The 15,984-nt window shown below is 43.9% G+C and overlaps 1 protein-coding gene and 1 non-coding gene across 2 annotated transcripts; one reads left to right on the forward strand and one right to left on the reverse strand.

Moving 5' to 3' along the window:
- Positions 1-349: 349 nt before the first annotated feature.
- PRMT5 (protein arginine methyltransferase 5) lies at positions 350-13,854 on the reverse strand. Its single transcript, XM_007439446.3, has 17 exons — positions 13,665-13,854; positions 9,972-10,090; positions 9,481-9,566; positions 8,085-8,219; positions 7,441-7,556; positions 6,821-6,870; positions 6,562-6,725; positions 5,965-6,126; positions 5,660-5,737; positions 5,302-5,360; positions 4,129-4,251; positions 2,942-3,117; positions 2,636-2,745; positions 1,966-2,059; positions 1,578-1,694; positions 1,385-1,449; positions 350-721 (listed from the first exon to the last, which is right to left on the reverse strand). The coding sequence occupies exons 1-17, from the start codon at positions 13,814-13,816 to the stop codon at positions 569-571; spliced, it is 1,959 nt and encodes a 652-aa protein (XP_007439508.2). The 5' UTR covers positions 13,817-13,854; the 3' UTR covers positions 350-568.
- Positions 13,855-14,272: 418 nt separating this feature from the next.
- On the forward strand, positions 14,273-14,345 carry TRNAR-ACG (transfer RNA arginine (anticodon ACG)). Its single transcript has one exon. It is a non-coding gene; the product is annotated as a tRNA-Arg (tRNA).
- The last annotated feature ends 1,639 nt before the right edge of the window (positions 14,346-15,984 follow it).

Genomic DNA, 15,984 nt, shown 5'->3' on the forward strand with positions numbered 1-15,984 from the left:
CCTGCCCAGAAAACAGCAGCAGCAACAGCTCAAGCACATCTTTCAAGCCTGGCACGAAGCGTGCCTGTTATCAGGCTACAGTTAACAGCCCGGTTGCCCCATTTTGTACCTTCTGGACACTCTTCAAGGGCAACCCTACATACAGCCCCTTGCGGTAATCAAGTCACTGCTGGCAGGATACCTGCATTTCTCTGAAGGTGGGGCTTCTACTGGACAGGCCTATCCTGTCTGGAACAGGATAGTTTAATAAAAACACCCAAATGAACTTCTGGGAACGCAGCATCTTTTTTTCCTTAAAAAGAAAATGCAGCTCCAAGTCATTATTTCTGCGTGGTAGTGGCTGCCAGGACACATTTCAGCAACTTTATTGAAATTTCACTGACCGAAAAACATGATCGAGGCAGGAGGAAGAAGCCAAGCCAAGGACTTTGCTCCGACCTGCAGCCAGCAAGCGTTGAAGACCTTATGCCCCTGCGTAGAAAAATCAGTCTCTCTTGTACGAGTGCAAAGCAGAAGAGGCTTCCTCGTGTCTCAGTGCAGAGCAAGGGGGAACAGCATGAACTCCTGCTCACAATCCAATAGTGTAGGAGCGTCCTGTGGGGTTGTGGATGACAGAACACACTGGGGAAACAACCGCCCACTCGTACCACACTTTCTTGGAGTTGCTGCAACGCCAGAAGGCCACTCGGATCTTCTCCCCTGCCTGCACACTCATGGGTTGCTGTGGGTAGAACACCATTAACAGCAGCTGAATCATTCTGGGCCAAACGAATATTACTCCCACACAGAGTCACTCCTTTGTCCCACAAGCATTTTTCTACACACAACTGGAGATGCCACAGGAACAAAGATATATTTTTTTTAAATCACAACTAGATATTCCTTTAACTTTCTCCCAGGTTTTCACTTACTGTAAGCAGAAATAATGGCAACAACCCTAGAATTGTTTTAAATCTGCCCATGTCTGAAAGGGAAATTAAAACCCCAGGCCGCTCAGGCTGCAACCTTGATAGCTGGACTATTGATTTACTGCCTTTAAACAGCCTTCCCCAATTTGGAGTCCTCCAAGCTGCACTGTGCTAAACTTTCATGTCTAGCTAACAAATGGGCTAAGTGCCCTTCAACTGATCAATTCACGATGGAAAGAATTACCGGAGGAAAGAAGTAACGGGCAACAAAGATGATGTAGGAAGGAAGATAGCAGGCAACCAGACAGGGCAGCTAAACACAGAGCCTTTTCTTACTTATACTATAATGTAAAACCCTTGTATGTTAAAGTCTGGTTTTGTTACAGTTTTCCTTGGTGAAAAATTCTCACTGGCCAAGGTGAATACTGCCAACAGAGAGTTTATTCTCCTACAGGGAATTTTTAAAAAACACCTACCTTGATGGGGAAGAAAATAGGGAACCATGAAAACATGCCAGGTGAGTGAGTCTCGGGCCGAATACCTACAAGAAGGAGTGGAGAGATGAAAAAGGGGAAAAAAGAGAGAGATGTAGGTGTTCAGCAGCAACAAGGCATCTGTAAAGAGAAGGGCACATTCTTTGACCCCAACCCTAGACTTCCCTTAACATACTAAGTGTAATATCTCCATATAGAGTGGTCTCAAAATAGCCTGCAAAACCGTGAAGCACTGTATTCACATCCACCTGGAATTCTAGTGTTTGGTAACGGTTGTTGTCTTTGAGAGGGTCTGTAAGAGAAAAAAGAAATGGCGAGTCAATATGGGGAGCCCAGAGGCTCGAAAGGTAGCAAGGAGAAACATCCATGCCAAGTTCTGCTCTTTTTAAGAGACTGGAAGATTGCTTGTTGTGGGTGGGTCAACCCAGGTTTTGTAGTAAAAGTTTTTTAAAAGATGCAGCCAGTGCTTCCTCCTATTTAGAGAACGTCCAATGTAGCTAAGGCAAGTCCTCCTTTCCACAACACTGAATTAGTAATTTCCTCTCCAAGAGTATTTTTCCTACCTGGATTGGGATGTTTGAAGGAGAAACAGGCTTTTGGGGGTGCTAGCTGGTGGAAGTTGTGAAGGCGAACAACATACGGCATTTCAAACTGAGCCTGGAAGGAAAATGAAATAAAACAGAATAAAACCAGATTTGAAAATACAATTCAAAAATCTCTCTTATACAAAGGCATCAATTTCTCTTTGTATCTGAAAATCAAATTAAAGGTTTGTAATTATTTCTCTTCAACATGTAGGATGGAGTATACATTTGATTTTGTATAATGCAGGAGATTTTTTTTTCTTTTAGTTTTATATCATTGATAAATTTAAAACCTGTTCAGGGCATCCTGCAAATTCAGTGGATGAATCTAAATTAGGAAATTTGATTAAAGCATGTATATTTGATTATATGTATATAATCAGATATCATGAGACCCTTCAATATTTTAATAGAACGCTATTATTTTAACTGAAATAACTTGATCTTTGAATACACACAATATTTGAAAATAAATAATTTTAGGTGTTTTAACCTGACCTTTATTGCATACTTTTTGTTAGGAAAAGTCCTACTTTCTATTTTTTTTTCAAGAGATCAAGGATTCTGCCTTTTTTCCAGACAGACTGTAATTTCTCTTCAGCAAAGAATACCTTTGAGGGCACAGAGAACAGAATGCAGGGCACCTCACCTCGGGGTCACGATCTTTCTCGCGACAGGCCCGCACTTCGTTGTAGAGCTTGGAGGATGAGATTGGGCCCAAGAAGGACGTATAGTCACAGGGGATGCTCACCCCTCCCTCTGTGTAGGGGGAGAAGCAAAGAAACATCAGTCACTTACAGTTGTAACAGGACTTTTAACCTGACTGGCTCAGCAAATCAACAGATCTTCAAAGCCTGCTTACTGCATCTTCAAACGGACACAAATAGTATTTTATATCTTTTTGCCCCACAGCCACGCCCAACGTTTTTTAAAGGTTTTGTCTCTTATGACCCACCTTTGAGGCAATGTTCTGCCCCGTCCAGACACTCTGGGGATAGTTCATTGTCAGCGAAGGAGCCCAGGAGTTCTGACACCATGAGATCCGCTTTCTCTGGAGCCTCCCATTCCCGCATGTCACAGGAGACCACTGTCACCTGGGAACCCCATTCCTCATACTGCCAGCTCTCCAACCTGAAAGAAAGAGGGAAGGAAGATGTCAAGGCCTGTGAGAGCAGCTAACTTCCCTGATTAGGTGGAAGGTTCTCTCCAGTGCAAAACTGACCCGTAGAGCAAACAATGCTAACAGTCCCATTTCCCAACGGCAAGGCATGGAAGGAAAAGAGTGGGAGCTTGCTCTAAGGCTTCCACTGTCCCCATTTCATCCATCATCCTTTGATAATGTGAAGGAAAGGGAGAGGCAGGTGCTCTCGAAGCACGGTTTCCTGAGTTCTCTGCCCTATTCCAGAAGTGCACGTAACACTCCATCTCACAGGAAAAGCCAGGCTGGAAAGAAAGCATATGCTAATGGATAGATTCGTCAAAGTGCTTGTGGCATGCTCAAACAGTAGGACCACCACTTTCAGCCACCTTGGTTGAAGTCCACCCATTTTAAAGATGCCAAGGCTGAAAAACACTGCTCAGACTTTGGCTCTTTCCCAACAATCACCGAGAGACAGATGTTCCATCAGGCAATCAGAACTGCTTCTCTCCCAATTGGTTGCTGCCATAACTGTAATTGTAACCAGTGGTGCCTGAGTCTCCTTCTTCCCCGATCCCCCCTTTCCTGCCATGGCTTTTAGATCATTTTGCCTTATTACAGACTTTTTACCCGTCTGGGCTAAGCAGCAAAATGAAAAATCATTCTTCTCTCACCAGTGTGCTCTCCAGATGTGTGGACTTCAACTCTTAGCATTCGCAATGGCCATGCTGACTGGGGAATTCTGGGAATTAAGGCTGTACATCCAGAGGGTGCTTAGGCTGGGGAAGACTGCCTTAAATAAATACATGTCCAGGATCACGCGCCAAATCCAGGTTATATAAAATGTCTGACTTCCTCCCAGCAGCAGACAAAATGCAGCCTGAGTGGGTTTCTTGGGTTCTTCCCACAGAACAGCACCCGTAGGCACTCGCTTTTCTTTTCCGCCCCTTGGGGTCAGAGCTTCGCGCAAAGGACAAATCTATAGGCAAGTGGGAAAAACTTACGTCACCACAGCATTGGGGTTCTTCTCCACGGCGTAAATCTTGATGTGCCGGTTGGCCTGGCGAGCAGCTCGGAGGGAGGCATTTACTAGAGGACCCCTCCCTGCCCCCAACACCATCACCACCCTGCGGGTTTGGGAAAAAGCGAAAGGGAGAACCAAGGACAGCGAGGAGACAAAAACAACAGGCCGTTCTCTATAATTAGCTTCTGGCTAAGCTGGGTGCCTGCTGGGAGCAATCCAGCTAAAACGTGCAACCCAGCTGGAGAGAGAGCTACTGTGGTACAGCCAGAAAGTGTGTCTATGCTCACAATCAAATAAAGCCCGCCCACATACTGTGAGACAAGCACCACCAGTAAATGAACCTTAACAAGTAGCTTGTCTCACTATGTCTAAATGAGCCTTCCTTTAAAAAGAGGGTGGATATGCTTCAAAGTGAGTTGTAATTAAAAAGGTGACCTCTGCATTCTGGTTTCCACCAAGCCCCGTTCAAATTAGCCCCGTTCAATTGTCTCGTATCAAACACCAGCAGTGTAATCCTGTACAGGTTTGTTCAGTTTGATACTAGTTCAAAGGACTGGAAGGGGTGAGTGGAGAGAGAATAATAATACTGCTCCACTACGCAAAAGAGAGAGAGGTGATGGAATGGAATTATGAAGGGGGAAGACTGATGTCAGGTTTAGCCCAAAGAACGCCAAGAGACAATGCAAAATCAGTTCAGCTATGTTTATTAGCTACAACCTCTAGCAAGAATCTTCCCAGACTGAAACCCCAGCTCCTAAGTCAGCCAGCCACAACACTGTGAATTCCTCAGGGAGGTGCCAGCCTCATCCTCTTGTAGTTCCCACACTCTTGCGGCGAGCTAAGAAAATGCTTATCTCCCTGAACCTGGCCTTCATAATTCCATTCCATCACAAGAGGGGGAAAAATGAGGGAGAGGCCATTTTTCAGCTTATTATTCCCTGATATTACTTAATGAAAGGAACCCAGGATAATTGATGCTGGATGGACTTGTTTCGTTCCTATAACAACGGCAATAGACCTTGTACCAAAGCGATATGCTTTTCTAGGAAGCTTGCAAAGTGGAAAATAGCAGGCAAGTGTATCTTGCAAATCTTATCCCACGTCCGAGGACCGTGGCCCCATGCCCATCTCCGTGTTGGGGATTCCTACTCACTGGACATTGGTCTCTTTCTCCTCATCAGGAACACGGTCTAAGAGGCACTTGTATATAGCCTGAGCAGAGGAAAGCAAAAGGACAGCTTAGTTTCCCCGTCTAGAACAAGCAAAGGGTAACTCCACCTCAAATCTCCTGCTCCGCAAACATTTCTTAGATTGCCCCTCCTCCTAGCCCCTCCTAGCTACTTTCCAAATCTCAGTGGCCCTTCAATGATCTAGCCTTCCTCCTGTATTCCCAGACACTGGTCCCCTCTTTCCTCAGCCATTGGCAGCACCTTCATTTGATGCTTCCTGCCCCTCTTGTAGACCCTTTATTGTGCCAGCAGGTGCCTCACCTCTTCCCCTTGCAAACTGACCTGTTGGTACTGGGAGTATTTGATAGGGTCCTTCTCAAAGACTTCATAGGTCTGGGATTCCAAGTTGTCCATCAAGGGCTATCAGGATCAAGAATCAAGGAGAGGGATTTGTATCGGGGATAAAGGCAAGAAGCAAATTTGCAGAGCACAGCTGGAGAATTCAGCTTTTCCAGGAGCCAAAGGACACTGTCCTCAGCAACGTTTGTTTCCAGTGCAGTGAGGGGAAATAATTCTGAATACTTAAGGAAGTCTTGGCCCCAAATCTCTTGAGGTTCAGTCCAATATATTCAGAAGAGAAGACTCACCTGCAATGGAGACTGGAGGTAGTCTTCATAGCCTTTTGCAAAAAGCTCATAAGCAGAAGGAGGTGGGCGATTCTGGCTAAGATACTCCAAGTATTGCAAGTATGAGCAGAATTCCTTCTCTGGATGGTGGTGGGCTCCTGTGATGATGAACTGTACCTCAAGCTGAGCGAGAGAAGAAACAGGGATCAACCTGAGCAATTTCAATATTGCTTAATGCGAAAGAGGCATGATTCATATTAAAAAAAAAATAGATACAGAGAAACAATCAGGGAAGAGAGGAAAAAAATGAGAAAGCCATAAGCAGAGACATGATGATTATTTCCGAGTCACCCCAGCCAATTAAGCGCCAGACACCTATTTTATTTCTCCCACTTTTCACATTTAGCTTCACAACAGTTGTAGGATATAGTTTATTTAAATCAGACAGGGTCCTCAAAGTTAATAACACTAGCTTAAATTGGGCCTGGAAACCAACAGGCAACCAGCGTAATTGATTGGATTAATAAGTTCTGAACACCAAAATGAGGGGGGGAAAAGGCAGTCCAATCGGTTTGACAGACAAGGGGATGAGCCAAACAGAAGTAAAAAAAGACTTACTTTAAGGAGGCGAAAGACCAGGCGCTGATGCATTTTGGAGAGAACAGGGAAGCCTTTCTTATTGGTCAAGAAGATGCTGGTGGGTAGAATGGCCGCTTTGATTGGCTCACCCAACCAGCGGTCAATGACATGATTGGATGGCAAGTCTGGGCCCACCTCCAGTGCTGCCAGGAATGGATGGAAAGAATTGTCAATGGGAGAAGCGAGATGCCATAGTGTGGCAACTCCCCATTCAGGCGCTTCTCGCCTCAGCACTTACCCACGGCAACACGCTTGTTGTAATCGCACAATGTTCGGAAGTTATGCCACCTGTAAAAACAAGAAGCTAATTTGGGCATGCTGGAAGGCTGGCATCTCCCACCTCTTCCTCTATATTATTCACTCCTTTCCTTCCTCTCTCTTTTCTCCAGGACTTGCTCACCAAATTAGCAGGTGGGGGTGACATCACCGGGAGGTGACTCAGAAAGTGGATTTAGCTTGTGAGAAAGAATTGAAGCAATCCCACTCAACATCCTGGCAATAGTAACAGACTTTTTTGTTTAAAGCTGCCCAAAATTAGCCCTTCAAACCCATTTTCTCTTACAGAGGAAATATTCAAAATAAATAACTTTCAAATGGGAACATATGTATTTTAAGAGAATAACCTACGGCCACATTTGGGGTCTTGGCTGACTTCTCTCTTGAGATAAATTATTACAGGGGATGCAGTAGCAGGTTGATTGAATTCAGCAGCCTTAGGTCAGATCCAACAAGATTTACCTCCAGGAATACAACTATGTAACTACTCAAACTGCCTGAGAAACCTGATTTTATCACTCAGTTCATCCCGTATTTCAAACATCTGCCAAACTCCCCTACACTCTTAGATTTCTCACTCACCACTGCCAGGTCTTCTCCTCGCCTGTGCACTCATCCTCCACTCCCTGCACAGCCTCGTTTTCAATCACATCGTCCCTCAAGTCTTCTGGGGCCAACAGCGGGACCCGCATCCAGAACTGGCATGGGAGAGAGAAAAGAGGGTGTCCAAGAATTGACCCAGGCACTAAGTCCACGATAGATCTATTTATGGGCATGAAGAATACTGTAGGGTTTGTACGCCAGTGACAGAGCAACATTTGTAAGGATATTAAAGGATTACTCCAGCCCGCTTAAGATTTCTGTCCCATTTTATGTGGGGAATAGTTGCCCCCCCTAAATAAGGATGCTTTTAGCGCAGTGCAATACTCAGTTTGTATCTTCATTTACTTGGAGTTACTTAAATCTGTTTGGATAACAAATTCAGGAGTGGCAGGGGAAGCGGGGAGTTTGGCCTTTTTCCTCCAAGAGCCATTGTCATGTCATCTGAAATGACCTCTTTGTAAGATCATCCCCACTTTTGCTTAATGAATGTCATGAACAGAAAGTAACGTAAATACAAGGAAGGGAGGTGTCATGGAAATGATGTATCAACCCAGATACTGTAGACGTTCCATGGATCTCCGGCTGTGGGTTTGGAGAGGGCAGAATATATTTGCTGGACATACCATGGAAGTGTGATGGCCGGTATTGATATGATTACACAGAACACGTGCCAGGTTGGGGTTGTCTGCCTGTGTCAAGGGAAGGAGGAATGCTGGGAGCCCTAAATATGCCCCAAAATTCAGCTCCTCCAGCATGGCCTGCAATGAACAGAAAATCACAGATGTTACTATTAAGAGTACAGCCTTGTCTAGCCTATGTATTCATTTTTCTTCTTTTTTTAATGGGTGGCACGCTAAGATGATAAACAGTTTAAAAAGTCTGCTGATACAGACATTATTCTTTTTTCGTTCACTAGAACTCCAAGTCATAGAATGAGATGGGTTGATAGGTCATTTGAAGTGGGAAAAAAAATCTTAAAAAAAAACTATGGGAAAAGGTCACAGCATAGCGGTAAATGATCTATCTACAAAACCACTCGTTTTTAGAGGACCTAAGAGAGTAGGAGGAAAAAGTATTCTGTTCTGCCCAAGACTTTGGACAGCCTCTTGGTCAAAATAGCTAATACTGGAATACAGGAAGAGCCGAGATTCTGACTTTTGGTGTAGTGCAAATTAACTTGTAGAATTCATTACCTCATTTGTTCTGACAGCCAACAGCATTAGTAGCAGATTTTTTAAAAATACAAAAAAGATTAAAAAATAAAATGTTATCAACTTGGGAGTTAGATAAAAAACCTCTTATCAAACTTATCATCTATGATTTAAATTCATTTAAATTCATTCATAGATGGTATGACTACCCAAGGCTAGACGTTAGGAACAGAAAATATCTGCAGCTTCAAAAACTGAAACTGTGTGCCTCCAACTACTCTAAACCACAGGCACCATGCCCATCATCTCTTTGAAAATAGTTGTTCCTTATACCAAATTAAATCCAAACAGATTCCATCAGGTCACTATCCTTTCCCATGAATTCTGGAGCTGATGCTGAGGGGCTCCATTTGAAGCAGTGGGCTAAGAGGGACCCCTGAATCTAGCCCAGCAAGGCATATTTTCAGTGGCTATTCTTCCCCTCTCATAGCCACCCTACAAAAATTTATCTACACTACAAGAGCACCCGATATACCAATACCAATACCAATACCAATACCAATACTTTAATGGCCAAGTATAAAACATACACAAGGAATTTATCTTCGGTGATAACAGCAAAATCAACGGTGCGTTTGGATAAGAGCAAAAAAAAAAAAAAAATCACATGGTATTCAGCAAAGCAATGGCACGAGGGAAAAAACTATTCTGATGTCTGGATGTTTTAACATAAGGAGCTCTATGGCGCCGTCCTGAAGGAAGAAGTTGGAACAGATTGTACCCAGGATGAGAAGAGTCTGCAGATATCCTCTCTGCCCTCCTTTTGACCCTCACAGTATATAGGTTTTCACCTGCCAAGGTCACTCACCGCCTCCGAATTCCTACGAACTTTCTCCACTTTGGAATCTGCCCGGATCCATGGAGACAGTTTGCCCACAATCAGCGTGTTCCAGTCTAAGAAGGGGAATGATATTGAGTGGGTTAACACAAACACAGCAGTTTGTTTAGAAGCAAGAGTCATACTGAGAATCATGTATGCCCATTAAAACCACCCAAACACATATTAAAGAAAAATCTGAATAATAATAATAATGAATAATTCATGTGCTAAACAGGCAGACTTAAGAATTAATTAAGAATTAAGAAATTCCATTCTCTTAGAATTTTTACTCTTCTTCTGTTTGGGGTAGCACTAACAGGCCAGGATTATGCACAAGTGAGGTTAGAAAAACAGGAATGCTTTAATTAGGCATCCTAGGCCTTAAGGTATAAAGAAATGGCTTGGTTTTTATAAATAACACATTCTGCAACTTCTTGCCCTCTATGGTCAGCGACACTAGGGAAAGCAAAAGTTCTTACCTCTCCCTGAGAGTAACAGGTCAGAGCGAGTCTGCGGTCCTGGTCGGTTTTTAGCCGGCTCATGGAAAAACTCTCTCTTGTATCGGGGATGGAAAATAGGCATGCAGAGAAAATCAAATCTATGGAATAGGGGGGAGGGGGAGGGGGGCAGGGAAAACAGGCAAGTGAAGACCCCGATGCTCAAAAACACTACATTGCTGGCTGTGCTTCCACAACATACTGAACTACAAACAAGCCAGGTAGATTTTAGCTTAATGTGATGTGCAAAAGCCAGTGGTTTTGTAGTCAACATGTATCATGAAAAAACTTCATTGAGTGTTAGATAAGCACATTTAGGGAATACAACCCCTGAATCTTACATTTGGGATGCAGGAAGAAGCCTTCTCTATGGCTGCACCTAGCTTTTACCAAGGAACCTCACCATTCTCCCTGCTGACTTTCTTCTGCTGTGTAAGGTCATTTCTTCTACTGCAGGCCATCTGACCTGCTGAGCTGTGAAATTTTAACTCCCCCACAATCCATCACATGAAGAATTTTGCTGCTGCCCTTTCTCTTTTTAATTGCTCATTACTTGTACAGTATTGTTTTAGTATGCTGATTAGAATTGTAAGCCACTCTGAGAGTTTGTATTAATGGAAAAATGGCATAAAATTAATTCTAATAAAAACAATTAAAAATACAGATCTCATATACATTTATTTACAAATGGATTCTTTGGGGAAAAAAGAAACTCTGAATGAAATACAGAAATTTCAGAACAGCTCACATAGCCTCCTCTTTCCTTTTTTAAAATTATCTTTACAGTGGCAATGATGTTTATCTCCAAAGCATTTTTGAGATTTTTTTTTATGGTAGCTCTTAAGACATTATGAACTGCCTCCAGACAAATGTTTATACACTGGAAGTATTTACTTTTCTGCTAACGCCACCACAATGCATCAGATAAAGATTCATGGACTGTAATCCACAAATGTTTTATGGTGCCGTAAGCTATTGCTTTTGCTGAATCAGAATGATACAGCTACCCCAAATGTTTCCTGTACATTTTTGTGAGATTATACTCAAGTAACTTGGGGGCTGCCAGAGTGCCTAAAGATCTCTGCAGCCCAGGAAAGATTGTGAAACTACAAGGATTTGAGGGAGAAAGAATCCAAGCTGTGAAACTGAACAGAAAATGTTAGACCTATGGGTGCATCCCTGGAGTGAATCTGCAGCAACTGAAGTGTGAACACAGCTACTCCTGCTGGCAGACTTCTTTCAGAAGATCTCAGAAGTACTACAGGCATCCGTACCCAAGAGGAACCCAAAGAAATACATCCCTAGAGGGCCATTTGGTCCAGGGCTAGTACAACCAAGTTAACCCCAGGGGGGGGGGGTATAACCAAGTTGGGGGGGGAGGAAAGGGCACGCAGATTTCACTTTCAAAATCCTATTGGGGATGGACTGCATGAAAGGCCTTTTTTTCAAATCACTCTAAGATTGCAACATACATTGGTCACTGAAATAACCCACAACATTTGCCTTTGATGGCGAAGCATAAACCAACAAAAGGGGATGAGTTAACATAACACGTAAGACCCTGACCAACCTTTGTGGGCACATTGTACAAATGCAGTTTCCGGGTTTTAATCTGATGGATGCTGCTAATTACTGCTTAAAACAGAATGGTAGAGTTGGAAGGGACCCTTGAAACTCTGCTCAGTCCAACCCCCTGCTCAGCCCAGGATTCCACATCAAAGCACCCTGAGGGACAGCTCCTTAGCCTCCACTTGAATGCAGTCAGAAAACAGGAACTCACTGCTAACTTTACTTACTGCTTTGTCTGTCAAACTGTTCTCAGTCCTGGAAGGTTGTTTCCTAAGACACAGTTAGAATCTGCCTTCCTGTAATTTAAATCCATTATTCCATGTGCTGCCCTCTACAATAAAGAAGTCTTGACCTCCTTCTGTGTAGCATCAGAGCCAGTATGGGAATGTTATCCCATCACTTCTCAGAATCTTCCATCTCTCTTAATAGGACTTAGTTCTGAATCCTCTAACAATCTTCACTGCCCCACTCTGAACCTGTTCCCCTTGCTCTGAATCTTTCTTATAGGATAAAAAAATGGACACACAATTTGAAGAAAGGTCAAATTGTGAATGGGGCGATTTCTTCCTATGATTTAGAAACTATAGTTTTATGGACACAGCCTAAAATTGCATTTGCCTTTCTTGTTTTGTTTTACAGCTACCTCATTCTGCAGATTCATATTCAATTTGTAATCAATTTCTATGCCAGGATCTACTAACAAGCCAAATATCCCAGTGTCAGCCTTGTTATACCATGTTACACCACTGCTGTGAGAGCTGTGTTGGCTAGTGGTACATTTCTAAGTGCAATTTAAGGTGTTGTTTTTTACTTTTAAAGGCCTATATGGCTCTGGCCTGATGCCTAAAAGACCATTTTCCCCAAAGAGATTCTGAATAAAAAGTACCTACTTAGTGTCCTCTCCTATGAGTTATGATGGGAGGGGTCTCAACAACTGGCATTCTCTTTGCTTGCCCCCTAAGATGAGGATGGCTTTCAGTCTTATAGTCTTCTAGAGGCTTATACAAACTTGGATTTTCTGGAAGATCTTTGGGGATTGAGTGTAAGTCTTTGATGCAAGAAACAGTTTTACTTATTTAACTGTATGTTGTTAATCTTGTACTATTATTGTTTTGTATTTTGTATGTTGTTTAGAGTTCATTTGAGATTGAGGCAGTAAATCCATCTCATAATTAAATGCATCACCTGCGCATTCAACTCCTATTTCCTAAGTGCAAAGCTCTTCCTCCGTTAAATCTTAAATCCATTTCGGCTCTTGCTCCTTTTCTGCCTGACCCTAGTGTTAAAATCTCACATTGGAAATGTTTTTGCCCACCACGGTCATAATCGATTGGCACGATATCCTTGTTGTGATTACGGTGACATAAATTCACAGAGGTAACCATCAACCGTTCATCCATTGGTCAATCATCCTAACCCACTGGACTGGGGGGGGGAAAGCACAAGACAACAGAAATAAGCAGTTGTGGCATGTGGACCTCGCTGGTGGGCAAAAACTTTCTGACAGACGAAGGAGGAGCAAGGCCCTCCATTTCTCCAACTTAGGGTTCTTTTGGATTTTACATTTGTCTTCTGAGGCAATACATTCCAGCCCTTTTGGTGTCATCTACAAATCTCATAAACATTCCAACTGCATCTTCAAGTCACTAATAATAATGTCGAAAAGTACTGGCACCCATCCCACTCAACGCTTCCCACCAGTTTCAGAGGGAGCGCTCTGGGAAGACCATTTCTGAGGCAGATATATCCCCTTGACTATATTACCGGAACTCAGCGGAACATTTCGTTACTTTTTTAAAAAAAAGGTTAGCTTCACTCCCACGTGGACTACAACTTCCATCACTCGCTGTCAGAATGGCCATGCTTTCTGGCAATGATGGGAACTGCATTCCCAAAGAACATCTTGGGGGGTCTATTTTGGGAAGGTACAGCCACGGGGTCAGAGGTCACCCTAAATGCTTGGGGGGGGGATTACAGCGTTCAAGCCAGCCCAGGCCCTCCCTCATCCCAGGCACGGCCCCAGGTGACCACAGGTAGAGGTCAGAGGTCACCCTGGCCCGAGCGCGGAGGTCAAAGGTCGCTGGAGGAGCACGTGGTTTTCCTCACCCTTGTCTAGCAACCGCCCCCAGGGTGCCCGCCACTTCTGGGACGCAGCTCAGGTCCCTCCCGCAGGAGACCCGAGCCACGCCAGCTGCCCCCGGCCCGACCGCGGACGAGGCCGCCGCCGCCGCCATCGCCGCCGCTGTAGTCGCCGCCATGGCACGCCGCACAGGGATCCGAGAGCCGGCTAGCCACGCCCCCTCCCTTCCTCAGACGAAGCCGCCAATCACGGGACGCCTTCCCCGGGACCTCGAAGGGGAGGATCCATCGTAGTCCAAGTGGAGCCAATCAAAATCGACGCTGGGGGCGGCCGAGGGGCGGTGCTTCCTATCTTGAGGAGGGAACCTAAAGGGAAAAAAGCCATTTCCCGTCATGCCTCTGGAAAGAGAACGGTTCGGGTTCCCCCGGCTGGAAAAGCTCTTTCTGCCTTTCCGTTTCCATTGGGACTACATAGACCACAGTGCATTGCTCGCCTAACCCCCTTGAAAGCCGCCAGAAGTATAATTCCCAAGATGCATCACGATACCAATAAGGCCCAACGGAGTTGTCAAGAACGCGGGCTCCCTCTAGAATGCTATATAAGGAAGGCGCTGCAAACAGCCCACTATGTCTGAGGGCCAGTGGCGCAATGGATAACGCGTCTGACTACGGATCAGAAGATTCTAGGTTCGACTCCTGGCTGGCTCGGTTCAGACTCGTGTTTTTCTGAAACAATTTTGCATTTTAAGAAATCTAATTAGGACATAGCAACACTTCATAGAATATTACGCAGCTTTCACCTACCTAATTGTCAAAGAAGGGGGAAGTCACCCCTTCGTAATAAATAAAGAATTTAACGGATGCAGAATTTATATCAAGAGTTGCTCGTAATGATGCAATTCTGTGTATGGGATATACTGACAGTAAACAATAAGAAAATACATTGATACACTGTTTTGATTGCTACTAGCCCGACAGATAGCCCCACTAATGGAATTGCACTTCTTACAAAATAACCAGCTTTGTAAACGTTTACACATCAAGTCCATTTTCCCCAAATTTGCATTAAATGGGGAAACCCTTTTGCCAAATCAAATTTGTTTTTCGGACTCCTAGGCAGCGAATGGGATTGTTGTCTTAAGAAACATTAGCAAATGTCAGGGCTGAGACCATCCTCTAATAATTAACATTTAAGTCATGCTGGCAGGAAAGCATCATTTATACTGCAAAACATTAGTCTCGCCACTAAGGAGCAAAGAGGTTTCAACTTTTAATCGGCACATTTTAAAAAAGAGAAGCAGCCACACGACTTTTGTCAAGTTCACGAAATTCATTCCACTGACTCTGGAAAGCTGCTTCAGTTCTGCAAAATATAACGAGCCTGATTTATCGATTAAACGGGTCAATATCGATAAGGCACGTAGAGTGGATTTTCAAGGCTATTTGCCTGCTAGATTGCTGTCATTCAACAGATAGCAAAACAGTCGTGCATTTTTCAGGCTGGGTTCCCCAGAATTTAGGGTTCCATGAGAATTTTACGGGCTTCTGATTAAGGACAAAAGAGTTGACTCAAAAACAGCCGATTTTCTATTGCCAGAGCATGGTTTCTCAAAATGTCCCCCTGTAGCAGACAAGCCACCACCAAATGCGTCAGATGACATTGTATTAGCTGTAATTTAATTAATGAAATTTGAAAAAAAATTCTCCTGGTCCTGCCCACTTGTGAGTCTTCTAGCCGTTGTTCAGACCAAGTAGAATGGCGGCCCCGAAAATGTTCTGTATCCTTGTTGAGCAAAGAACTATGGATGAATGTAAAGGGCTGGCAGATACTCTATGCCAGCGTTTCTCAACCTTGGCAACTTTAAAATGTGTGGACTTCAACTCCCAGAATTCCCCAGCCAGCATGGGGAATTCTGGGAGTTGAAGTCCACACATCTTAAAGCTGCCAAGGTTGAGAAATGCTGCTCTATGCTGACTTAATGAAGCAGCCTTTTTGTTGATCTTTGAATTAACCAAGGAAGATGGATATAAAACAAATTTTAGGTTAGACCAGTGTTTCTCAACCTTGGCAACTTGAAGATGTGTGGACTTCAACTCCCAGAATTCCCCAGCCAGCATGGGGAATTCTGGGAGTTGAAGTCCACACATCTTAAAGCTGCCAAGGTTGAGAAATGCTGCTCTATGCTGACTTAATGAAGCAGCCTTTTTGTTGATCTTTGAATTAACCAAGGAAGATGGATATAAAACAAATTTTAGGTTAGACCAGTGTTTCTCAACCTTGGCAACTTGAAGATGTGTGGACTTCAACTCCCAGAGAAACACTGGGTTAGAGCCCGCATCTTTGGCC

This window comes from Python bivittatus, unplaced genomic scaffold, assembly GCF_059951505.1.
Source record: "Python bivittatus isolate LINGU-HERP-01145 unplaced genomic scaffold, Pbiv_v1 ctg000370_np1212, whole genome shotgun sequence".
Taxonomy (NCBI): Eukaryota; Metazoa; Chordata; class Lepidosauria; order Squamata; family Pythonidae; genus Python; species Python bivittatus.